The sequence below is a fragment of the Carcharhinus amblyrhynchos genome, chromosome 8 (genome assembly GCF_965287045.1).
Source record: "Carcharhinus amblyrhynchos chromosome 8, sCarAmb.v2.hapA, whole genome shotgun sequence".
In the NCBI taxonomy this organism is placed as follows: domain Eukaryota; kingdom Metazoa; phylum Chordata; class Chondrichthyes; order Carcharhiniformes; family Carcharhinidae; genus Carcharhinus; species Carcharhinus amblyrhynchos.
Window position 1 is genome coordinate 71,427,174 of NC_137331.1, and position 25,504 is coordinate 71,452,677.

Genomic DNA, 25,504 nt, shown 5'->3' on the forward strand with positions numbered 1-25,504 from the left:
TGTAAATTGAGTTTGTGTCTTTGTGTCCTTTTTACGATCAGAACTCCCAGCCACCTGACGAAGGGACAGACTGTCCTGAAAACTTGTGGGTTTTGCTACAAATAAACCTGTTTGAACTTTAAACTAGTGTTGTGGGATTTCTTTGTTTTACCCCAGTCCAACGCCGGCATCTCCACATCATGACTACCATCAGCTTATAAATCCAGTGACCTCGTATTTTTTTAACAACTATCTCAATTTGTCGTACCACTCCAGATTTATGTTTGTATACCTCTAGATTCTCTGTTCCTGTCCCCTTTTAAAATTAAATAATTTAGTTTATATTGCCTTTCTTAATTCTTCTGAATTATTTCACGTTTCTCTGTATTAAATGTTACCTACCACTTGTCTGCCCTTTTCACCATCTTATGTTCTTTAAGGATGCAACAAGCAGGGTGGAGAAAAAGTGAACCCGTAAATGTAGTCTATTTGGATTTTCAACAGTCATTTGATAAGGTACCACCTTATAAAAAGAGCCACAAGATAAAGATCTCTTTCTGTTGGGATTCTTTTAGCATGGATTGAGGGTTGGTTAACAGGAAACTGAGTCTGTATAAATGGGTCATTGTTAGGCTGGAAAACTAACTATTGGAGTGTTACAGGGATTTGTCTTAACTATTTACAGTCTATACTCATGACTTGGATGAAGTGACAGAGTATATTGTAGCCAAATTTGCAGATGATACAAAGCTAGGTACACAAGCAAGTTGTAGGGATGAAGTAGAGTCTGCAAAAAGATGTGGATAGGTGAAGTGAGTGGACAAAACTTGGCAGATTAAGTATAATGTGGGAAAATATAATGTCCGTTTTGGTAAGAAGAATAGAAAAGCAAAATATATTTTGAACAGTGTGGAACTTCATAATGTTGATATTTAGAGTGTCTCAGGTACATGTGTAGAAGGAATATGGAAAGCTAATGTGCATGACAGCAAGCAATTGAGGAGGCAAGTAGCACTTGACTTTTATTACAAGGGAATTGGAGAACAAGAATACGAAAGTCTTGCTTCAATTGTACTGGGCTTTGGTGAGACTACATTAGTGCTGTGTCCCTTTACGGTCTCCATTTTTAAGGAAGGATAAATTTGCTTGCGGAGGGGTGATACAATGAAGGTTCACTGGATTGGACAGTCTTCTCAGCCCAGGGACCAATGATGAAAAGTTGAGTAAATTGGCCCTTTCAGGAGTTTTGAATAATAAGAGGTAATCTCATTAAATTTTCAGAAGGGGCTTGACAAAATAGATATTGACAGCTTGTTTCCCCACTAAGGAATCTAGAACATGGGGGACACAGTCTCAGGATAAGGGGTCCATTATTTAGGATTGATGATTTGAATTCTCTACCCCAGAGGAATATGGATGCTCCATCATTGAGTATGTTTAAGATTGAATTAGATAATTCTTTGTCTCTGGGAATCAAGGGATTTGGGGAGCAGGCAGGAAAGAGGAATTAAAGCAGAAGATCAGCCATGATCGTTTTTGTATTGTGGAGCAAAATTGAGGGGTGAATGGTCTACTTCTCTTTCTTCGTTCTTACCCACGGAATAGTTTTTTTTTGCAGAGATTCTGTGTAAAGTTGTAAAACAATGGTGCCATTCATGGGATTGACCCCCACAAGTACTGTCAGGCCCACATCCTCCTACTCCCCTCTAGCCCACATTTGTGGCAAAACTCATCTATGTCTTCCAAATGCCATGCTCTCTCTCTACAATGAGCTCCAAATCAAAGAGCTTTCCCCCATGCTTGTATCTTTTTCCTGACTTTCTGAAGTACTGTCAAACTCAAGATTTGCACCCCTGTTCTACCAACGCCCTGGACTACTACTCTTACTACCAGAGTTCAGAATCTTTGGACTTGAAACCCATTAACCCTTTCCAGTAATACTAAATACCCCCAAAGTCCACCTTTAATCAGAGCATCTTGTGTTCAAAGAACAAAAACAGCCTGGGAAACAGGCCCTTCGGCCCAACGAGCCCGCGCCGCCATTTTAACATTGAGTCCCCCCTCCACCCATGACCCTTATCTATGCTTATGGCATTCCACATTGAGGGAAAACTAATTTAGGGACAATTTATTACCTCCAGTCAGCCTAATAGCACATCTTTGGGGTGTGGGAGGAAACTGGAGCACCTGGAGAAAACCCACGCAAGCGCAGGGAGAATGCGCAAACTCCCACGGACACTGGCCCAAATCCATGTGTCTGCACAGCAAACGGTGATAGTCACTGAGCTGTCGTGTTGCCCAGCATCTGGTCCAGTTTAAGCATACACTAACGACATGAAGTACTAGGCTATTCTCAAACATCCAAGAGCAGCCCTTGTATGACCCATCGCGTGTATACCCCTCGTTGGACAACAAGGCGGACTGACTTAAAACCTGTGAATTAAAAGAGAAAAACATTAGTATCATTCCACATCCTTATACATTACCAGGGACGTCCCAAGGCTACTGAACCTTATTTAAAACAATCTCCTATATCCCTCCATCACCAACCCACTCATGTGCCTGTCTAAGTAACTCTTAAACAACTCCAGCGTACCTGCCTCCACCACCTTGCTTGGCAGAGCATTCCATACCCCCACTACCCTCTGTGTGAAAAACCTCCCTCTAACATCCGTGTTATACCTCGCGCCCCTCACCCTAAGCCCGTGGCCCCTCGTGCTGTGCGTTTCTAACATAGGAAAAAGCTTACCACTGTTTACTCTATCTACACCCTTCATAATCTTATATACCTCGATTAGATCTCCCTTCAGTCACCGTCTTTCAAGGGAAAACAGCCCCAATTTGCTCAATCTTTCCTCATAACCCAGTCCTTCCATACCAGGCAACATCCTGGTAAACCACCTCTGCACTGTCTCCAGGGTCTCCATGTTTTTCCGGTGGTAAGGCGACCAGAACTGGGCGCAGTACTCCAAATGCGGCCTAACCAACGTTCTATACAACTGCAACATTAGACTCCAGTTCTTATACCCCTTCCTATAAAGGCTAACATACCATAAGCTTTCTTACAGCCTTCTCCACTTGTACTGCCACCTTCAAAGACTTGTGCACTTGCACCCCCAGGTCCTGCTGTGTTTCTATGCTCTTTATAGGTCTACCCTTTATCATATAACTCCCCCCTACATTATTTCGGTCAAAATGCATCACCTCACATTTATCAGGATTAAACTCCATTTGCTATATATCTGCCCAATATACCAGCCTATCTATATCCCGTTGTATTGCCAGACACTACTACTCACTGCCCGCCAATCCAGCCACCTTGGTGTCATCTGCAAATTTGCTGATCACACCACTTACTCCCTCTTCCAAGTCATTTATGTATACTACAAAAAGAAGAGGTCCCAGTACTGAGCCCTGTGGCACACCACTAGTGACAGACCTCCAGCTAGAAAAGGACCCTTCCACTACTATTCTGTCTCCTCTTACCAAGCCAGTTCTCAACCCATCTAGATACCTGGCCTTGTATTCCATGAGCCTTAATCTTTTCTACCAACCTACCATGAGGGACTTTGTCAAATGCCTTACTGAAATCCACATAGACGACACCAACAGCTCGTCCTTCATCGACCGTTTTTGTCACCATCATCAAAAAATTCTACTAGATTTGTAAGGCAAGATGAAGCCATGCTGCATATCCCTAATGAGATCACAACGCTCTAAGTGCTCACACATCCTATCCCTAAGAATCCTCTCCATCAACTTGCCTACCACTGACGTCAAACTCACTGGCCTATAGTTACCAGGGTTATCCCTCCTACCCTTTTAAAACAACGGTACCACGTTCGCTATCCTCCAGTCTTCTGGTACCCTTGAGTTTGCAGCAGTAAAAATCATAAAAACATGATGTAAAGAATGCATATCAATTATAAACATCACCCATGTATATTTTTGGCAGAATACTGGACAAAGTTGTGAGATTAATCTCCAAAGGCCCATTAAGAATTCCAGGATATAATTTCATCACAGTTAAATTTAACTTGTTCGTTCATTGCACATTAGTTCCCTTTGTATTCTCTGCATAACAAAGACACCCTACTGCTAAGAATAAGCAAATTCCCTGATGAACTGTGAACAACTTTCTACTATTGATACATTAAAGATTTTAAAATGTGAACATGCTTCCAATCAGCCTTTTCCATTATGATGTCCACATTTATAGTTACATCCACCTGCTCGTAGAAGAGTGTATTCAGCAATGTGAACTTCCATACAAATGTCTTGTGTGTGTGTGTTTATATTGGAATAAGCACAGAATTTAGGACATAAAAATGCATTCTGAATTATGACCATGTGCTTGATATAATTAACCACCATCCTCTAGATCAACTAGAAGACTACATATGGTCTTCACTCCAATGTGCAACACAGGAAAGATCTGCGAGTTGTGTATAAATATTAAACTTTGTTTTTTTAATATGTGTTCTCTGAGCATCTTAAAACTGGCATTTCCAACATGCAAGATCATTAGTTGTTGGCTTTTGTGATAAATTGATGACCTTGCTTTTTTTTTTGAAGTAAAAATAATGATAGGTAGAACAAAAATATAATCTATTTAAGGATCTATGCTTAACATTCATGATCCCGGAATAATGTGCTAGGAGCATGGCAATATCCAATGTTAAAATGCAGTTAGCTATAAGACCAAATTTATATAAAGATTGTATTTTAGTGTTGCTGCTAGTTTGGAATTATTACGTATTCAGCAGGAAGAAACTAACAGGCATTCTGTTAGTCTACCATTAAGTGACATTGAGTGGTGGACTTGCGGAGAGGCATGAGTATTGACTAAACAGGAATATGCTTTCTTGTGTGGGGAAATCACAAAACGGGAAAAGAAAAAAATGGAAGCAGTTAAAAGAATAAAAATAAATTTGTATATTCCAAATGGGATTAGAGTAGATAGGTACTTGATGGCCGGCACAATACAATGGATCAAAGAGCCACTTTATGCACTGTAAAACTCAGTAACTTGGATAAATGTTTCTTATGGGATAGAAACTCAACTGACAAACTGTCAATATTTTGTTTGACTCCATTAAATTGTTAAAATACTCCTGACCAATCAAGGAGCAGCAAACAAATCATTTTTCTTTTACAGAATATCTTTATCTTTGAAAATCTAATAGATGTTCAACGCACATACAGTTTTCCTGTGGAGGTTGAAGTAAGTAATATTTTTGTACATAAAGCAGTAATTATAGTGTGTGATAAATTGTGTATTTTCTATCAAAATGTCCCCGATATTGCACGCTTATCTGGGCATTGGTATATGGAAGAGTAAGGAAAAAATTGGAAGTGAGTGGAATGAGAAAAAAGAAACCAGGATTATAATGCATTAGGAAAATGAAGAGCAAGGAAATAAAATGATTAGAAAACAGAAACAAATTAAAGATGGCAAAGAGAAAGATAAAAGTGAAGCTTGGCAGAATTAATTATTTATTTATTATAATTGATTAATTATAAATATTGTACTAGAATGTTGTATAAACAAACCCGTTTATAAGAACTCAGTTCTACTGTTTCCATACTTCATGTGCACGTAGGAAAACCTACTGGAAAGGCAAAAAGTGCAATGTATGGAAAATATTTGACTGCAATGAGGAAGATCTGTTAGTTTTAAATGCCCTGTTAAATATTCTATTCAAGGTCCCAGTGGAAAAGAAAAAAAGATACTTTGCTATTCGAAAAGAAGCAAGAAGAGCAGCAGAAGGAGATTCAGGTTTGTGCAGAATTTTACTATTTTGTTTGAATTGTGAAATAAATTGATGTATCTAATTAATCTTGTCTAATAAAGGGGTAATATTTATATTTGTTGGTATGGTTCCTTTTCCATTGATGAGGTTGCCACAGAACACATGACCAAGGGAAGAATGAGTATGCAAATTGTCCCACTGTCTACACTAGTCATATCCCAACATGTATCACTGGACTTGCGCAGCAATATTTCATTATTCCTTCTTTGCAGAATTTATACTTTGAGTCTCTTTTTTGACAGGTGATAAAGGACTTTATAAATGCACGTCCTTTCATGCATTCCTCCTTGTTATTTTTGTCTCTAATAAAACTTTTGTAGTCTGAAGCACTATACGTTATTTCCTAGATGTATTTGTAATCGGGGCCTACTCCCAGAAATTTGCCAGTGTTACACTATGGGTGAGTTTCTCTGGTCTTTCTACAGTGTTTATCTCGGTGAGAAGCGCACAGAATTTGCTGCTGGCAGGATCTTCTGGCCCTGCTGTTGACAGTGGGAATTTTCATTGAACCAATCCCATGGCATGGGGTGCGTGCCGCCAGCAGGACCAGAGAATCCTATCAGTGTAAACGGTTGGAGAATTCTGGCCTATATGTCAACTGAATGGTGCAGTAAAGAATGATGTGGAGATGCTGGTGTTGGACTGGACTAAGCACAGTAAGAAGCCTCAACACCAGGTTAAAGTCCAACAGGTTTATTTGGTAGTACAAGCCACAAGCTTTCAGAGTGCAGCTCCTTCGTCAGGTGAGTGGGAGTTCTGTTCACAAACAGGGCATATAAAGACACAGACTCAATTTGTAACATAATGGTTGGAATGCAAATCTTTACTGGTAATCAAGTCTTAAAGGTACAGACAATGAGAGTGGAGAGAGGGTTAAGCACAGGTTAAAGAGATGTGTATTGTCTCCAGTCAGGACAGTTAGTGATATTTGGCAAGTCATGGGGTTACAGATAATGTGACATGAACTCCAAGACCCCGGTTGAGGCTGTTCTCACGTGCGGAACTTGGCTATCAGTTTCTGCTCAGCGATTCTGTGTTGTCGTCTGTCATAAAAGCCATCTTGGAGAACGCTTACCCGAAGATCCATGGCTGAATGCCCGTGACTGCTGAAGTGTTCCCCAACAGGAAGAGAACACTTCTGCCTGGTGATTGTCAAGCGATGTTCATTCACCCGTTGTTGTAGTATCTGCATGGTCTCCCCAGTGTACCATGCCTCGGGACATTCTTTCCTGCAGCAGGTAGACAACATTTGCCGAGTTGCAAGAGTATGTACCATGTACCTGATGGATGGTGTTCTCACGTGAGATAATGGCATCCATGTCAATGATCTGGCATATCTTGCAGAGGTTGCTGTGGCAGGGTTGTGTGGTGTCGTGGTCACTGTTCTCCTGAAGGCTGGGTAGTTTGCTGCGGACAACAGTCTGTTTGAGGTTGTGCGGTTGTTTGAAAGCAAGAAGTGGGGGTGTGGGGAGGGCCTTGGCAAGATGTTCGTCTTCATCGATGACATGTTGAAGGCTCCGGAGAAGATGTCGTAGCCTCTGTGCTGTGGGGAAGTTCTGGATGATGAAGAGTACTCTGTCCGCCATGTCCCTTGTTTGTCTTCTGAGGAGGTCAGTGCAGTTTTTCACTGTGGCACATTGGAACTGACGATTGATGAAGGCATCTATCAGTGTCTGTTGCAATCCTCCTCACTTAACCATGGATAACCTTACAGTGCTCCATTTCTCCAGCTTCTGCCCTAAACACGTTAAAGAAGCTGTCCCTACGAACAAGCCCTCCATATACACAGAATCTGCTCAAATGAGGAGGATCAGTGATCGCACATCCTGTGAATGAAATAAAACAAAAGAGAAAACTGAAACTCAAATAAATAAAAATAAATAAGATTTTGAAGGCTTTTGGAAAAAGTAAATGTAGAGAAGATGTAGGGTAACTCAAAAGTAGGGGGCCTCTTACACACGTAGGATATATCCGATAAAGTTTTCAGGAGAATCTTCTTTACTTTGTGGTTTGGATGTGGAAATTAAGACCACATAATGTAGTTGAGATGAATATCATGGATACTGCCTGTAAGGAGGAGCTAGGTATGCACATAAGGGAGAAAGAAACAGAAGAATAAATCGATAGGCTGAGATGAAGTGAATAAAAAAGAAGGAAGCTTATATGCAACATAAGCCAATTGGACTGAATGGCCTTTTTCTCTGCTGTAAATTTAATGTGATTGTGTAAATGCTACAAAGATCACAGAGCTCCACTGTATTTCACCTAATATAGAGTTTGGTGAGGTATTTACTACATCCTGTCACTATTGAAGAAGTATCTACGGAGAATTGTTTTGTGCTTCTCCCAAATTTTGGATCTGAAAAGATTCAACTTGGCAAATTCTTTATTCATAAATTCAGGGTTGGGCTCAGTGTATTTTTATAAGTCCTTTTTTCCTACCAATTTTAGGGCACAATTTGGCATTCTTTTAGATTGTGCCAGCTTAGCAAAAAAAAAATCTACAGTTTCTGTGAGTAGAGAAACTAGGATTGTGCAGCATGTTTGTTAACACTCAGTTCTTACTAGTAAATAGAGAGGTATTGGTCATGAAGTAATCTGGAGTTCAAATGTTATAAGACCGTAAGAAATAAGAACAGGAGGAGCTGCTCAAGCCTTTGAGCCTGCTCCACCATTCAATAGGATCATCGCTGATCCAACATTCCTCATGTCCACTTTTCTGCCCTTAGCCCTAACCCTTGATTCCCTTACTTATCAAAAATCTATCTATCTCAGCCTTAAGTATACACAATCACTCTGCACCCACACACATTGTGGTAAGGAGTTTCAAAGACTTTCAACTCTCTGAAAAGAAATTCCTCCTCACCTCAGTCTTAAATTTGGCACCTCTTTATTCTGAGACTCTGCCCTCTGTTTCTAGATTCTCCATGGGAAACCATCCTCTCAGTATTTATCCTATCAAATCTCTTAAGAATCCTATATGTTTCAATGATATCATCTGTCATTCTTCTAAATTCCAATGAATAAAGTCCCAACCTGTTTAAACTTTCTTAGTAAGATAACCACTCCATACTAGGGATCATTTTAGTGAACGTTCTCTGAACTGCCTTCAATGAAATAATAGATGGGATTCTCCGGCTGTCCACACTAGCAGGATTCTCCCGTCCTGCTACAGTGAATGGAGATTTGGCTGAGTGCCAAGTTCAGCCTCTCCGGCAGAGGTGGCAGGACGTGAATGGCCAGAGAATTCTGGGCCATATCTTTTATGTGCCCCTTCATGGAGAAATATGGTGAGGTGGTAAGTACTAACCGCTAACAGTAAAAAATTGTTGTGAACACCTCAATTGAATACTAATGAGAAGAATTAGGTTCTCTATTATGTGGTCAAAAATGTAGCCATCACAGTTCTATGACTTGACTAAACTTTGCCCATGTTGGTGATTTTTCTTTTTTTTTTAAACAGATGAACCCCATTATTTGTCATCGCAATCATACATGGTTGACAGTAGTCTCAGCGAGGAAATGAGTCAGTTTGACTTCTCTACTGGTGTCCAGAGCTTCTCGTACAGTTCACAAGATCCCAAAGTACCTGTTGCTCGTACCAGAAAAATGGTAATAAATTATTTCAGAATTGATGTGATTATCAGGAATGTAATGTTTTTGGGCTGGCCATGTAGCAGCAGTCATCTGCTTAAAGATAAGACCTTGGCTCATTTCTTTGTCTCGCGGTCTTCTGCTTTCCTTTTTAGCTGCTCGGAACAGCCTCCCGTTTTTAATTTCATATTGTTCAACATCATCATTCTCTTCCCCCTTGGTCAACATACCTCTAATCTTCCAGCAATCATCTTCTTTAGTAAGTTTTTACACTTTTGAATATGGCCAATGGGACTATATTGCTATTTCTTGATACTAATAATCACTAACCTGTTTAAATTTAGTCATCATAAGTAGAATGGGACAGTACAATCATCAGACCTAGGAAGATGAGTATAAAATTTGGCCCCCGTCCTCTGAGCCTGTTTTGCTATTCAGTTGGATCGTAGCTGAATTATTATGGCCTAAAGCCAACTTTTCTGCCGGCTCCCCCATAACCCTTGACTTCCTTGTTGATCAAAAATGTGTCTAACTCAGCCTTGAATATATTCAATGGCCCAATCTTTGCCCGAGGTTAGACAAAGATTAATGAACCTGTAAATAAATTCTTCCTCCTTTCCATTTTAAACAGGGGATCCCTTAATTTTAAACTGCCTCAATTCTAGATTTTCCAAAAGGAAGGAAACTTCCTCTCAGCATCTACCTTGGCATGTCCCTCAATCTCATATTAAAGTAAAATACCTCTCATTACTGTAAGCTCCAATGAGTCCAGATCCAACCTGTTTAACTTTTCCTCACAAGATAACATCCTCATTTTCAAAAAAATATGTGGAGTGAGGGGATTGCTGGCGAGGCCGGCATTTATTTCTCATCCTTTATTGCTCTTAAAATGAGCTGCCTTCTTGAACCACTGGTCTGTTAGGAACGAAGCTCAGGATCTTGACCCAGCAGCAATGAAGGAATGATGATATAGTTTCTAGTCAGGATGTTACGTGATGTGGAGGGGAACTTGCAAGTGTTTGCATGCATTTGCAGCCTTGTCCTGTCAGATGCTGGAAGTCATAGGTTTGGTAGGTGTCGTTAACTTGGTGAATTGTTGCAGTGCATCTTGTAGTTTGTACACACTGATGCCACTGTGTTGGCGGTAGAGGGATTGAATCTTAAAGGTGATGGATTGGTTGCCAATCAAGAGGGCTGCTTTGTCCTGGATGGTGTTGAACTTCTTGAGTGTTCTTGGGGTGACGTTCAACCAGTGAAGTGGAAAGGTATTCGACCACATTCTGACTTGTGCCTTGTAGATGGCGGATAGACTCTGGGGAGTCAGGAGGTGAGTTGCTGTACGCAGAATTCCCAATCTCTGACCTGCTTTTATAGTCATAGTAATTTTATGTTAGTGCAGTTTAGTTTCCGATCAATTGTAACCCCCAGGATGTTGATGGTAGGGAATTGAGCAATGATTTGAACATCAACAGGAGATGGTTAGATTCTCTGTTGTTAGAGATGGTCATAGTCTGGCACTTGTGTGGTATGAATGTTAATTGCCAGGTATCCAGCTGGGGCCTGAATATTGTCCAGGTCTTCTGTGTGTGAACATGGGCTGCTTCAGTGTCTGAGGAGTCACGAATGGCACTGAACATTGTGTAATCATGAGCAAACATCTCCACGTTTAACTTTGATGGAGGGAAGGAATTCATGAAGCAGTTGAACATGGTTGGGCCTAGGACACTACCTTGAACTTCATCCCAAGAATTAGCCTAGTGAACCTTTTCTCAACTCCTTTCAATGTAGTAAGGAGAAATTGCACATTATTCTAACCAACGCCCCATAGATTCGTAGCAAGACTTTCCTTTCTCCAATCCTTGTAATACAATGCCAACATTTAATTTGCCTTCCTAATTATGTGCAGTTCCTGCATGCTAACTTTTTGGGATTCATTTACAAGGCACTCACATCCCTCTGTACTGTAGCTTTCTGCGGTCTTTCTCCAAGTAAATGATATTCTAATTTTTTATTCTTCCTGTCAAAGTGGACAATCAAACATTTTTCCACACAACTCTCCATCTGCCAATTTTTTGCCTACTCACTTAATCTCCCTTCGTAAACTTTTTGTGCCCCTCTCACAACACACTTCCTTACCTATCTTCATATTTCCAGCAAATTTGCTGCAGAAGAGTCAGTCCCTTCATCTAAGTCATTAATATAAATTATAAATCCCATCAATGATCCATGTGGCACTCCACGAGTTGTAGTATGGCGACCTGAAAATGGGTGTGGAGAGTCTGCAGAAGGATCTAGATAGGCTGGGCGAATGGGCCAGGAACTGGCAAATGGAATTTAATGTTGGCGAATGTGAGGTTGTTCACTTTGGTAGGAAGAACTATTACTTACGTGGCAAAACTGCAGCATGCGACGGTGCAGAGGGACCTCGGGGTCCTTGTGCATGAGTCGCAAAACCCAGCCTGCAGGTGCAGCAGGTGGTCAGGAAGGCGAATGGGATGCTGGCCTTCATAGCGAGGGGGATTGAATATAAAAGTAGGGAGGTCTTGCTGCAGCTGTATAGGGCACTGGTGAGGCCGCGGCTGGAGTACTGTGTGCAGTTTTGGTCGCTGCACTTACACAAGGATATTTTGGCCTTGGAGGGAGTGCAGAGGAGGTTTACTAGGCTGATGCCGGAGTTGAGGGGGTTGAGCTATGAGGAGAGGCTGAATAAACTAGGCTTGTACTCGTTAGAGTTTAGAAGAATGAGGGGAGATCTCATTGAGACGTATAAGATGATGAATGGGATGGATAGGATAGAGGTGGAGAGGCTCTTCCCGCTCAAAGGACAGTAGGACTAGAGGGCACAGCCTCAAGATAAAGGGGGGGTGGTTTAGAACGGAGTTGAGGAGGAACTTCTTCACTGAAAGGGTGGTGAATCTCTGGAATTCTCTGCCCGTTGAAGTGGTGGAGGCTGCCTCGCTAAATATTTTTAAGACGCGGGTTGATAGGTTTTTGATAGGCAAGGGGGTTAAGGGTTATGGGGAGAGGGCGGGAATGTGGAACTGAGCCACGATAGATCAGCCATGATCTTATTGAATGGTGGGGCAGGCTCGAGGGGCTAGATGGCCTACTCCTCCTATTTCTTATGTTCTTTATCCGTTTATCCTGACTCTGTTTCCTGTTAATTAGCCAATCCTCTGAACTCTTAATAAATGTAGTAGCTCTTGTGTGACGCTTTATTGGTGAATCTGTCATCCTTTGTGATATAATTTGACCTTTAGATATAATATGTGGATTCATCCCCATTTCTTATTCTTTTTAAGCCTTTGTGATTATTGTTGCTGTGACAGTAAGTGATTGTCACAGTGTAATAATTTCCATTCCAGCATATATTTGCCAATTAGATAGGGAAGTATGATAACTATGCCCTGAAGTTTTGCTTGAAAATACTTCTGAATTTAATTTGTTTTGGGAAATCTCTGTCAAACCTTTACCTTGAAATCTGTGCTGAAATGTACCAGATTGTTCTGTGTCCTCTGTGAAGGTTAAGTATCATTTGGTTGATAATGGAACCTATGCCTTCTATGTAAGGCAAAGTCAAACATAGCCAACCAGTTACTTGTTTTGCTTGATTGCAACACCTTAAGTAAGGCATTGCCAACCAACAAATGATTAAATGTGGAATACACAACAGTACGAAAAGAAGTAGGCCATATGACTCCTTCAGCCATATGGTGGCTGGGGTGAGCCATTTGGAGGCAAGTGATCAGGGTGGGGGGCATCTCAACCAATCTCCGAATATACTGATCAACCCCTGAACACTCTCTCTTCAGTGGGTTTAGACTCCCCCCCGCCCCCCCCCCCCCCCCACCTCAGATTCCATCTTCTGAACTCCATTTATTATTGTTCCATTGACATGATTACTCCATTCCTGCAGTCCACTGGTTTCTTCTTCATTATCGACCACATAATCACTTTTTGTGTCATCTGCAAATTTATTAATTATCTGCTACTTTCTAGTCCCTTAGTCATTCAAATATATGACAAAAAGCAAGACACTTAATACTAAACACTGAGGAAACACCTTCCAGTCTCAAACACAACCATTCACCATTACGTTTTGTTTCCTGCTTTAGAGCCAATTTTGAATCCAATTTGCCATTTTGCCTTGGATCCCATGGGCTTTTAATTTCATAATCAGTCTGTCATGTACAGCCTTGCTAAAATCCATATTGACTGCATCAAATTCACTGCCCTTATCGATTCTCCTTGTGACCTTTGAAAAATTGAATTATATTAGTCAGGCAGGATCTTCCCTTAACAAATTGTGCCGGCTGTCTGCTTAATCTGTGTCTCTCTAGATGAAGATTTATCCTATCCTTTTTTTCTGATAGTTTTCTCACCATCAGAAAGGTGGCACAGTGGCTAGCACAGCTGCCTCACAGCACCAGGGACTCAGGTTCAATTCCGGCTCTGGCCACTGTCTGTATGGAGTTCGTACTTTCTTCCTGTGCCTGCATGGGATTCGTCCGGGAGCAGTGGTTTCCTCCCACAGTCCAAAGATTTGTGGGTTAGGTGGAGTGACTATGAAAAATTGACTGTAGCATCATGAGGATTAGCAAGGTAAATGTGTGTGGTTATAGGAATAGAGCCTGGGTGGGATTGTGGTTGGCACAGACTCGATGGGCCAAATGGCCGCCTCCTGTACTGTAGGGATTCTATGATACTGAGCTTAGGCTGACTGCACTGTCGTTACTCAATCTATCCTTTGTAGGCAGTGGTACAATGTTCGTTGTCTTCGTGTCCTCTAATACCACATGTAGCTAGAGAGGATTGAAAAATAATGCTCAGAGTGCTTGCATTTCTTTTCTTGCTACCTTTAACAACTAGGACACCTTTTATCTGGGCCTGGTGTTTTATCAACCTTAAAAAATGTTAAATCTCCTTCTTTGATTGTGATGTCTGTATTGTTCCTTTATTTTGTGAAAACAATCATGAAGTATTCATTAAGGAGCCGATCAGCATCCTCTGCCTCCTAACAGGCCCTACTCTTTCTTTAGTTGCCCTCTTGCACTTTATGTATTATGTACCTTTGGTGGAGGAACATGTCGCGTTCTTTCAGAGCCGTTTGTCCATCCTTTGTCCCCACCTGGCATTCACCTGTCGCTCCCCGTAGCTGTTTGCACACGACAGCGGCCACACCCCGGGCAATGGCCTCAACAAGGCAGCTAAACCAGGTGAGGGCAGCCGACGGGTCTCAACCCTCAGTGAGATAGGGAGATGTCTATCCCAGCATGTGAAGACAGTCTGTTGGATTGAGTGGATGAGACCAACGGAAGGTCCAACGGTCAAGAAGGCGGTCTTTGCAAGCATCGTGGAATGCGAAGAGCAGCACAAGACACAGATGATGTCCAGGTCATCCACTGCACCTAGTCCCACCTCCAGCCATCTTGACTCTTGTCTTGCCACTGGATCTAGATGGGAATTGGGAAGAGAGAGTGAGGCTGACGCTGTGCAACTCTCCCTCACTTGAATCCAAATCAAGCGCTAGTTTCTGCTTCTGGTTGCGTCTTCTGCTTCTGGTTGCGTCTTCTGCTTCTGGTTGCGTCTTCTGCTTCTGGTTGCGTCTTCTGCTTCTGGTTGCGTCTTCTGCTTCTGGTTGCGTCTTCTGCTTCTGGTTGCGTCTTCTGCTTCTGGTTGCGTCTTCTGCTTCTGGTTGCGTCTTCTGCTTCTGGTTGCGTCTTCTGCTTCTGGTTGCGTCTTCTGCTTCTGGTTGCGTCTTCTGCTTCTGGTTGCGTCTTCTGCTTCTGGTTGCGTCTTCTGCTTCTGGTTGCGTCTTCTGCTTCTGGTTGCGTCTTCTGCTTCTGGTTGCGTCTTCTGCTTCTGGTTGCGTCTTCTGCTTCTGGTTGCGTCTTCTGCTTCTGGTTGCGTCTTCTGCTTCTGGTTGCGTCTTCTGCTTCTGGTTGCGTCTTCTGCTTCTGGTTGCGTCTTCTGCTTCTGGTTGCGTCTTCTGCTTCTGGTTGCGTCTTCTGCTTCTGGTTGCGTCTTCTGCTTCTGGTTGCGTCTTCTGCTTCTGGTTGCGTCTTCTGCTTCTGGTTGCGTCTTCTGCTTCTGGTTGCGTCTTCTGCTTCTGGTTGCGTCTTCTGCTTCTGGTTGCGTCTTCTGCTTCTGGTTGCGTCTTCTGCTTCTGGTTGCGTCTTCTGCTTCTGGTTGCGTCTTCTGCTTCTGGTTGCGTCTTCTGCTTCTGGTTGCGTCTTCTGCTTCTGGTTGCGTCTTCTGCTTCTGGTTGCGTCTTCTGCTTCTGGTTGCGTCTTCTGCTTCTGGTTGCGTCTTCTGCTTCTGGTTGCGTCTTCTGCTTCTGGTTGCGTCTTCTGCTTCTGGTTGCGTCTTCTGCTTCTGGTTGCGTCTTCTGCTTCTGGTTGCGTCTTCTGCTTCTGGTTGCGTCTTCTGCTTCTGGTTGCGTCTTCTGCTTCTGGTTGCGTCTTCTGCTTCTGGTTGCGTCTTCTGCTTCTGGTTGCGTCTTCTGCTTCTGGTTGCGTCTTCTGCTTCTGGTTGCGTCTTCTGCTTCTGGTTGCGTCTTCTGCTTCTGGTTGCGTCTTCTGCTTCTGGTTGCGTCTTCTGCTTCTGGTTGCGTCTTCTGCTTCTGGTTGCGTCTTCTGCTTCTGGTTGCGTCTTCTGCTTCTGGTTGCGTCTTCTGCTTCTGGTTGCGTCTTCTGCTTCTGGTTGCGTCTTCTGCTTCTGGTTGCGTCTTCTGCTTCTGGTTGCGTCTTCTGCTTCTGGTTGCGTCTTCTGCTTCTGGTTGCGTCTTCTGCTTCTGGTTGCGTCTTCTGCTTCTGGTTGCGTCTTCTGCTTCTGGTTGCGTCTTCTGCTTCTGGTTGCGTCTTCTGCTTCTGGTTGCGTCTTCTGCTTCTGGTTGCGTCTTCTGCTTCTGGTTGCGTCTTCTGCTTCTGGTTGCGTCTTCTGCTTCTGGTTGCGTCTTCTGCTTCTGGTTGCGTCTTCTGCTTCTGGTTGCGTCTTCTGCTTCTGGTTGCGTCTTCTGCTTCTGGTTGCGTCTTCTGCTTCTGGTTGCGTCTTCTGCTTCTGGTTGCGTCTTCTGCTTCTGGTTGCGTCTTCTGCTTCTGGTTGCGTCTTCTGCTTCTGGTTGCGTCTTCTGCTTCTGGTTGCGTCTTCTGCTTCTGGTTGCGTCTTCTGCTTCTGGTTGCGTCTTCTGCTTCTGGTTGCGTCTTCTGCTTCTGGTTGCGTCTTCTGCTTCTGGTTGCGTCTTCTGCTTCTGGTTGCGTCTTCTGCTTCTGGTTGCGTCTTCTGCTTCTGGTTGCGTCTTCTGCTTCTGGTTGCGTCTTCTGCTTCTGGTTGCGTCTTCTGCTTCTGGTTGCGTCTTCTGCTTCTGGTTGCGTCTTCTGCTTCTGGTTGCGTCTTCTGCTTCTGGTTGCGTCTTCTGCTTCTGGTTGCGTCTTCTGCTTCTGGTTGCGTCTTCTGCTTCTGGTTGCGTCTTCTGCTTCTGGTTGCGTCTTCTGCTTCTGGTTGCGTCTTCTGCTTCTGGTTGCGTCTTCTGCTTCTGGTTGCGTCTTCTGCTTCTGGTTGCGTCTTCTGCTTCTGGTTGCGTCTTCTGCTTCTGGTTGCGTCTTCTGCTTCTGGTTGCGTCTTCTGCTTCTGGTTGCGTCTTCTGCTTCTGGTTGCGTCTTCTGCTTCTGGTTGCGTCTTCTGCTTCTGGTTGCGTCTTCTGCTTCTGGTTGCGTCTTCTGCTTCTGGTTGCGTCTTCTGCTTCTGGTTGCGTCTTCTGCTTCTGGTTGCGTCTTCTGCTTCTGGTTGCGTCTTCTGCTTCTGGTTGCGTCTTCTGCTTCTGGTTGCGTCTTCTGCTTCTGGTTGCGTCTTCTGCTTCTGGTTGCGTCTTCTGCTTCTGGTTGCGTCTTCTGCTTCTGGTTGCGTCTTCTGCTTCTGGTTGCGTCTTCTGCTTCTGGTTGCGTCTTCTGCTTCTGGTTGCGTCTTCTGCTTCTGGTTGCGTCTTCTGCTTCTGGTTGCGTCTTCTGCTTCTGGTTGCGTCTTCTGCTTCTGGTTGCGTCTTCTGCTTCTGGTTGCGTCTTCTGCTTCTGGTTGCGTCTTCTGCTTCTGGTTGCGTCTTCTGCTTCTGGTTGCGTCTTCTGCTTCTGGTTGCGTCTTCTGCTTCTGGTTGCGTCTTCTGCTTCTGGTTGCGTCTTCTGCTTCTGGTTGCGTCTTCTGCTTCTGGTTGCGTCTTCTGCTTCTGGTTGCGTCTATAGAATGAGGAGCAGGCTGATGCATGACTTTGGTCATTTTAATGTTGATCGTGAGTCCCAAGTTGTCACAAGCCGTGGAAAATTTGTCCATATTGACTTGCATTTCTGGCTCTGAGCCGGCATACAGGGCGCAGTCATCGGCAAAGAGGAAATCTCTCAGAACAGTCTCTATCACTTTGGTAATAGCTTGAATTCTCCTCAGGTTGAAGAGCTTCCCATCCACTCTGTACTTGAGGCGGATTCCAGCAACACTGTCCTGGAAGGTATTATTCAGCATGGCAGTGTGCAAGCACACAGCCCCGTTTGACGCCATTGGTGACTGGGAATGCCTCAGAGGATTCCCTGCCATCCCGTACTCTGGCCATTGTGGAATTGGCGTACCATCTGAATGAATTTGGCGGGGGCAGCTGAACTTTGACATGATCCTCCACAAGCCTTTTTCTCCCTTTATTCTTAACTTAAGCTTCTTGATGATCCAAGGGGTTGTGGATTTGTTAGTCCCACAGTTTTTTTTGAAGGAGCAGAATTGCTCTGAACCTTCACCATTTATTCCTTGAATGTCTCCCACTGATGTGACACAGATTTACCTTCAAGATGCTGTTTCCAGTCACTTTAGCTAAAGTAAATCGACAAGGAATTAACTTTTAATCACCATACACCAGGAACTATTTGAGCAGCACGTATTGCTTTAAGCCATGTCAGAAAATGTCAAAATGTGAATTGTCATTCACAGTCGCTTTCTGACTAATTTTTCATATGTTTTTGGAAATATGTTTTTAATTTTAAGCTGCAACCTTAAGGTTGTAGTTACATTCAAAATAACAACAAGTTGGAAAGTTTAAGGCCTCACAACTTTCTTCTGTTTGCCTGCAGCCTTGGATGGAGTCGAATATTGTGCAGAGTGACATTGTGGAACTTGAGATGGATGAGATGAACCAGCATGAATGTATGGCAACTATGACTGCTTTAGTCAAACACATGCAGAAGATGAACATCACACCAAAAGTTGAGGAGGTTAGGAAATCAATTGTACTAAACTATTTAATTATGGTTTCTATGACAAACATGCTCCTAAATAAAGTTCAAACTAATGTGGGTTTCTGAAATGTTGCAAGAGAAAAATTCATTTGGTTAGTGCTGCAATCCTCACTGATCTAATTGAAGAAACCCACAAAGGTATTAGCCTACACTGCCATCTGTCTGCAATCTGTATTGTATTGTTCCAAACAAAGTGTGACTAAATAATTCCCCTTGTATATTTATGCAAGAAAGTTTTAAACGGATCAATTTATCTAAATAAAGATAATTATTTTTGAAAGTGTATTCATGGGAGATAAATGTGGCTGCCAGTTTGTGTACGCTGCAACCTCAAACTGCAGTTGAGATAATGACCAGCATATACAAAAGCAAAATACCATGGATACTGGAAATCTAAAATAAAAACAAAAAATACTGAAAATATACAGGCTGCCTCTGTGGACGGAAGCAGAGTTATCTTTCAAGTTGATGCCTTTTCATCAGAACGTGACCATGTTTGACTGAAAATGTTAACTTTGTTCCTCTCACCACATATTCAGGTTGCCTTGCTGAGATCAACCCATCACTTTAAGATTTTATTATAAAGCCCAGTTCTCCTACTTTTGTAATGTTAAATGAAGAATGTGAATTTGCTAGATTCGCTCCTCTTTTTTGAATAATGTTGTGGTATCTCTTATATCCATCTCATCAGTGTGAGCCTGCATTTTGTGCTTAAGCTTTGAATCCATAACCCTCTGACTCAGATGTAAGTGTACCAAACTGACACATGGGCAAATAATTTCATCACAATTTCATAATTTTGTTAATATGACAAAATATTGATACTTTGGATTTAACATTGAAGTGATTTCTTTGTAATCTTTCTGATACAGGGGAAGACCCCCCATGAGCTTCCACCCTGGATGAAATTTCTGCTTGGAAAATTGGGAAACTCCGTGACACCATTAAATATCCGACTCTTCATTGCAAAGCTTATTGTTAACACTGAGGAGGTCCTAAGTTTATTAGCTTTTTTTAATATATTTGCTTTTCTGTGAAATCCTATGACTCATTGACTGTGATATCCACTGCTTGATATCCTGTTTGGCAGGTTAGGCGTACAAGTTAATTCCAAATCTTTACCTATACCAGTGTGCAACTAGCCACTAAAATACACACCCAGTTGATTTTCCTTCCCTCCTGCAGGACACAATCTAAATTTCACTGAGAACCTGATTACCAACAAATCACAGTAATCTTTCTTGCATCCTATTACGTCAATTGCAAAAAACTGGTGCATACACTATTGGCCCCAAACCATCAGTTTTTGAATTCATTTTCCACAATTCAGTTGTAGAATTCCTGTAACATAAAATATTTGTCATATTTACATTTGTACACATGCTGTATACACAGGTTTGATGGAAAAATGCTGCTGCTGACCTATTGTGAATATATCCTTATCTCATAAAATGATCCTCAACTATCACCTGTATAATTAAAATCTTACGTTGATGCAGTATGTTGTCAGCTTCACCATTATAACTTCCTATGTCCATGATTATATTAGCAATTGTCTTCTAAGCATATCTTATTGTAATTACATTCTTTCTTACGGTGCCATCAACTTAGGGTTGGCAAATAAAATTCTGATTTCTCAAGGCACTTAGGGTTGGCAAATAAAATTCTGATTTCTCAAGGCAGCTGTAACCAAAATGTATTTTCTTTTCACAAGCATATGACATGATATAACTCTAATTCTAGAGCATGGACCCAGAAGCCTGAGATGTTTAGCAAAATGATATGTTAATGATTTCACTCAACATAATTTATGATATGCAAGATTAGCTTCAATAATTATAGTTCTGGCCTGAAAGAGTACACCTGAATCCTTTTGAGCTGAAAATTAAATCTTATTGTTTTGTAGATTTTTCAACCATATGCCCATGAATGGTTTGGACCCCTGTTGCAGTTAGTGGTTTCTAGCAATAATGGTGGTGATGGCATTCACTACATGGTGGTGGAAATTGTGGTTACAGTTCTATCTTGGACGTGTGTGGCCACTCCAAAGGTACACAACATCTTGCATTGATCTATTGCATTGTATTTATGCTGAAACACCTTTTGGTGTTCATATCATTGACTTTAACAATATTAAATTGTAATTTCCTGCTCTCAACTGCATTTTGTTTAGCTTCACTCTGTCAAGGAATTACACTTTTGGTTCTATTAGGCAAGTTTTTTTGAAATATAGAAATGTGCATATAATTATGATTTTGAATATCATGCTTTATTCACGGGGAGTATATACCCAACTGGGTGACCTAACTCGGGATTGTGAATAGAAGTCCAAAAGACAAAATACCTCCCTCTGTGCAGTAACTCCTATTATTTAGCTCCTGTGTGAAAACTCATCAAAATTTACAATCTGAGCAAATTTTGAACCAACAAACAGAATTTAATAAATTTGCAAGCTCTATATATCTGTAACAATATTTATCTATATCCCAATTCCCATTTTCCTTCTCTGTGGTTTGATAGACCACAAAAAACTACATCTATAAATTCAAGAGGGCATTGTTTCAATGGTCACTCCAAGATCCAGAGCAGCAGCCTGGTATGGGAACATTCTGCCTTAATCTCTGTCCCAGCTAAACCTGGTTAACTACAACAACAATGTTTAACACTCTCTCACCACAGGTACTCAGTCTTTTGTGTATTTTCCAGTGCTTGCTGTTTATGCTTCAGCCCTCCAGCATCCTTGGTATTTTGCTTTTATCATGGTTGTTGATGCAAGTTAGGTTACAGGCAAAAAAGACTTTTGGATGAGTTCAAGTTTACAGAGGGTGCAAGATGAGAGACCAGCCAGAAGAGCATTAGAATAATTGAGTTTAGAGAGAACAAAAGTCTGGGAAGTGTTTTGATAAAGGGATGAGCTGAAGCAAGATGGAGACTAATAACGTTACTGAGCTGGAAGGAGGCAGTGGCAATGGAGAGCATATGGGATGTGAAGTTCAGCTCATGGTTAATTGGGAGCCAAGTTTGTAAATGCTGAATGTTCAGATGGTGGAAAGGGAGGATAGAATCGTTGTAAAGGGTGCACAGTTTGTGGTGGTGGACTGAAATGTGGCTGTGATCTACCCAATAGTTAGTTGAAGCACATTTCTTGTCATCCAGCAATAAATGTTGGACAAGCAAAAACAAATTAGAGGCAGTGGTGAGGTAAAGATGCATGCTGTCAGAGTATACATGTAATATATGGAGTTCAATTGAGTGGGGAACTGAACCTGTATTTCATCATTTCATGCTGCGATGTAATGGAACACCAGTACGCAAGCTGCTCCACCATTTTGTTTTTAATTAAGAAAGAAGTAGCAATATCATTTAACCTTATGAATGAAGGAATAGCATTTGTAAAATGAGAAATACCAATGAAGTCTGGTAAGTGTGTGTTGGGTATCTCAAAATGTTTTTTGTTTTGTTGCCTTTTACTGTTTGACAAATTGCTGCTTTTGCATCAATGCAAGGGGATTTCCAATGCAGATCATTGCTAAAAAATAATATAAATGTCATGCAAAAACATTCGATACAACTCAGAATTGAAGTTGTTAATCTGACTCCTGAATGCATTGAAACCAATTAGTCTGAGACCACAGTAAGAAGGTAGTGATCCTGTGACAGTACAGGAACAGGGGTTATGTAGTTTCAAATTAAGATGATGGCTTTGAGGAGAACTTGCAGGTACTGGTGTTCCATGTTTCTGTTGCCCTTATCCTTTGAGGTGGTAGAGGTTGCAGATTTGAAAGATGCTATGAGAGGAATCTTGGTGAAATCCTGCACTAATCTTGTATCTGATACGCACTGGTACCTCTATGCAAACTGATGGATTGATTGAAAGTTTAGGTTGGTGGATGGAGTGCCACTCAAATTGGATGTTTTATCCTGGAGATCTTCATATCTGCCTTCTGAACTACAAGCTTATGAGAAGTATGGTTACATATGGCAGTTGATGTGTATACGAACTTTCCAATTGTGATTGAAGTGCATTAAATTACTGTAAGATTAAAGGAACAGTGACACCTTGTATATAAAATTAGTTAAGGATTCAATGCTGTTTTTCAGACTGAAGGGAAGTGTGCAATGTTGCCATCTTGAGGTTGGCATTTGACATATTGGATGTAGGGGGCATAATTTCAATGTTTATGGATAATGAGAGTTGGAAATGTAGCAAACAATTTGGAGGATAGTAATGAATTTCTGGAGATACCTGAAATGAACAGATGCGTGACAGATGTGAAGTGATGCGTTTTGGAACGAAAAATGAGGAGAGGCTATATGAATTAAATGCTACAATTTTAATGGAGTTGCAGGAACTGAACACACCAAAAGCATTCTTTGCTTTATAAGTAGAGGCATAACGTACAAAAGCCAGAAAGTTATGCCAAATTTATATAAAGTACTACAGTTGGAGTGTGCTGGGCAATTTTAGAATGGATGTCAAGGGTTTGGAGAGAGTAGAGGAGATTTAACAACATAGTACTAGGATTAATCTCAGTTACATGAGGAAGCTGAGATTGTTTTCAATGGAGCAGAGGGAAATGTAACAGACATATTTAAAATTATGAAGGATTTTGATAGAGAAAATAAGGAACTTTTCACTGGCAGGATGCTCGGTTTGCAGTTTATTGTAATAGTAATTATAGTAAATGGACCAGGGTGGAGATGAGTAGTTATTTTACAGAATGTGTTCTGACCTAGAATCCGCTGCCTCAGGATAGTGGAAACAGATTCAGTAATAACTTTCAAAAAATGATTTTATATATATATATATATATATTTAAAAGGAAAGAATTGCAAGACCATGGGGAAGGAGCTGGGGAGCAAGTTTCATTGGGTAGTCCTTTCAAAGAGCGTGCACCACCACAATGGACCAAAGAACCTGCCGTATGCTCTGAGAGTTACAATCTGAGATAAAATGGTTAATTTTTGATTATTGTTAGGGAAATCTGAAGAATGAGATCCTGGCGAATCGTCTCTTGGAGTTCCTGATGAAAAATTCTTTTCATGAGAAAAGGGCAGTGTTCAGGCACAATCTTGAAATCATTAAGACGGTAGTTGAATGCTGGAAGGATTGTCTGTCTATCCCTTACAGGTGAGCAGTGGGTTTTGTCATATTGCCCATTGGCATTACTTTTACGTGTACAAATCCAAGTGGTATGATGCTTCTTGGTTATTAGGTTATAATAGAGCAAGCGCAGGTTTTGGCAAAAGAACATTTCAGTCAGAAGCCATTATTTATGCTGGAATGAACAGCTCAAAAAGAAACCTAACATAGAGCATTTTACAGCCTCAGGACTTTCCAAATGACTTTATATGCAATGAAAGACTTTTGAAGCTTGGTTACGGTTTTATTGTAGGAAGAGTGATATTTACACACGAAAGGTGACGTAACCAGTAATATGATAATGACCAGAATCTGTTTTTGTGTGCTGGTCGAGGGATAAATTTCCATTTCACTTTGTTGAAAATCGTGCAGTGTCATCTTTATCATCTACCTGGAAGGATAGTCGTGGATTAATGTTCCATCTGAAAAAGTGCAGCACGCTCGAACTTGTTGCACTGGAAGTGTCTACCTAGATTTTATGTACAGGTCACTGGACTGAGATTTGAACACGTGACCGTCACACTCAAGTGATAGTGCTACCTGAGCTGATAGCTCATTTATAGGGAAGAAGCAGAGGAAATTTGTGGCACAGAGGGAGGCCATTCAATGCATCAGGTTTGTGCTAGCCAAAAAGGAGCATTTCGACCTTGTCTCTGTTTCTAATTCTTGATGCATAGTCCTCTAGGTTCCAACATCTCAAGTGCATATCTAATTTTATTTTAAATACAATGTCAATGCGGGGCGGCACGTTAGCACAGTGGTTAGCACTGCTACTTCACAGCTCCAGGGTCCTGGGTTCGAATCATGGCTCGGGTCACTGTTCGTGTGGAGTTTGCACATTCTCCCTGTGTCTGCGTGGGTTTCCACCAGGTACTCCGGTTTCCTCCCACAGTCCAAAAATGGGCTAGGTTGATTGGGCATTCTAAATTGCCCCTTAGTGGTCCTGGATGCATAGGTTAGAGGGATTAGTGGATAAATATGTAGGGATATGGGGCTGGGGCCTGGGTGGGATTGTGGTTGGTGCAGACTCAATGAGCCGAATGGACTCTTTCTGCGCTGTAGGATTCTATTCTATGAATTTTACCTCTACCACCCTTTCAGACAGTGAGTTCCAGACTGTCGATTCCCTTCTCATCTTCCTGCTGATTAGTTTAAACTTATTCCCCTTGATTATTGATCTCTCTGCTGACAGGCATGTGTCCTTCCAATATGTCAGGTAGCTCTGTCCTTGGCTTCCTCTGTTCCAAAGAAAACAATCCCAATCTTTCCTCACAGCTAAAATTCTCCATTCCTAGCAATATCCTCATATAAAACTTAACAGGTTAAGGTAGTAGAAAATGAAAAAAACAGTTGCTTGTATAATATTGTAGCAAACTGGTGTTTAATTAAGTGTGTAAAAGATCTTTGGTACTGTCATGTTTGTTTTGCCTGAACATTTGAAAATGATTTTGTAAATTGTGCAGCTTGATCTTCGAACGATTTGCTGGAACAAATCCGAATACCAAAGATAACTCTGTGGGCATCCAGTTGCTTGGGATAGTTCTTGCCAATAACATGCCTCCGTATGACCCTAAATGTGCAATTGACAGCGAAAGGTAAGGAGAAACGTATTTGCTATTATTAGCAGGAAATTCTTCAGGATTCTGAAACTACAGATCAAACTTCCGTGAGTAGAGTTCCATGAATCTAAAATAATAAGCATTGCT

General features: G+C 41.7%; 1 protein-coding gene across 3 annotated transcripts in view; it reads left to right on the forward strand.

Moving 5' to 3' along the window:
• The window catches only part of prkdc (protein kinase, DNA-activated, catalytic subunit), a 220,736-nt gene that overhangs the window by 100,035 nt on the left and 95,197 nt on the right, over positions 1 to 25,504 (forward strand). For all 3 annotated transcript variants that reach the window (XM_080194241.1, XM_080194242.1, XM_080194243.1), the window contains exons 44-51: positions 5,138 to 5,203; positions 5,686 to 5,758; positions 9,256 to 9,404; positions 18,491 to 18,631; positions 19,528 to 19,647; positions 20,562 to 20,705; positions 23,635 to 23,786; positions 25,262 to 25,393. In XM_080194241.1, coding sequence (XP_080050367.1) covers positions 5,138 to 5,203; positions 5,686 to 5,758; positions 9,256 to 9,404; positions 18,491 to 18,631; positions 19,528 to 19,647; positions 20,562 to 20,705; positions 23,635 to 23,786; positions 25,262 to 25,393 — 977 coding nt within the window. The remainder of the gene's footprint in view (positions 1 to 5,137; positions 5,204 to 5,685; positions 5,759 to 9,255; positions 9,405 to 18,490; positions 18,632 to 19,527; positions 19,648 to 20,561; positions 20,706 to 23,634; positions 23,787 to 25,261; positions 25,394 to 25,504) is intronic.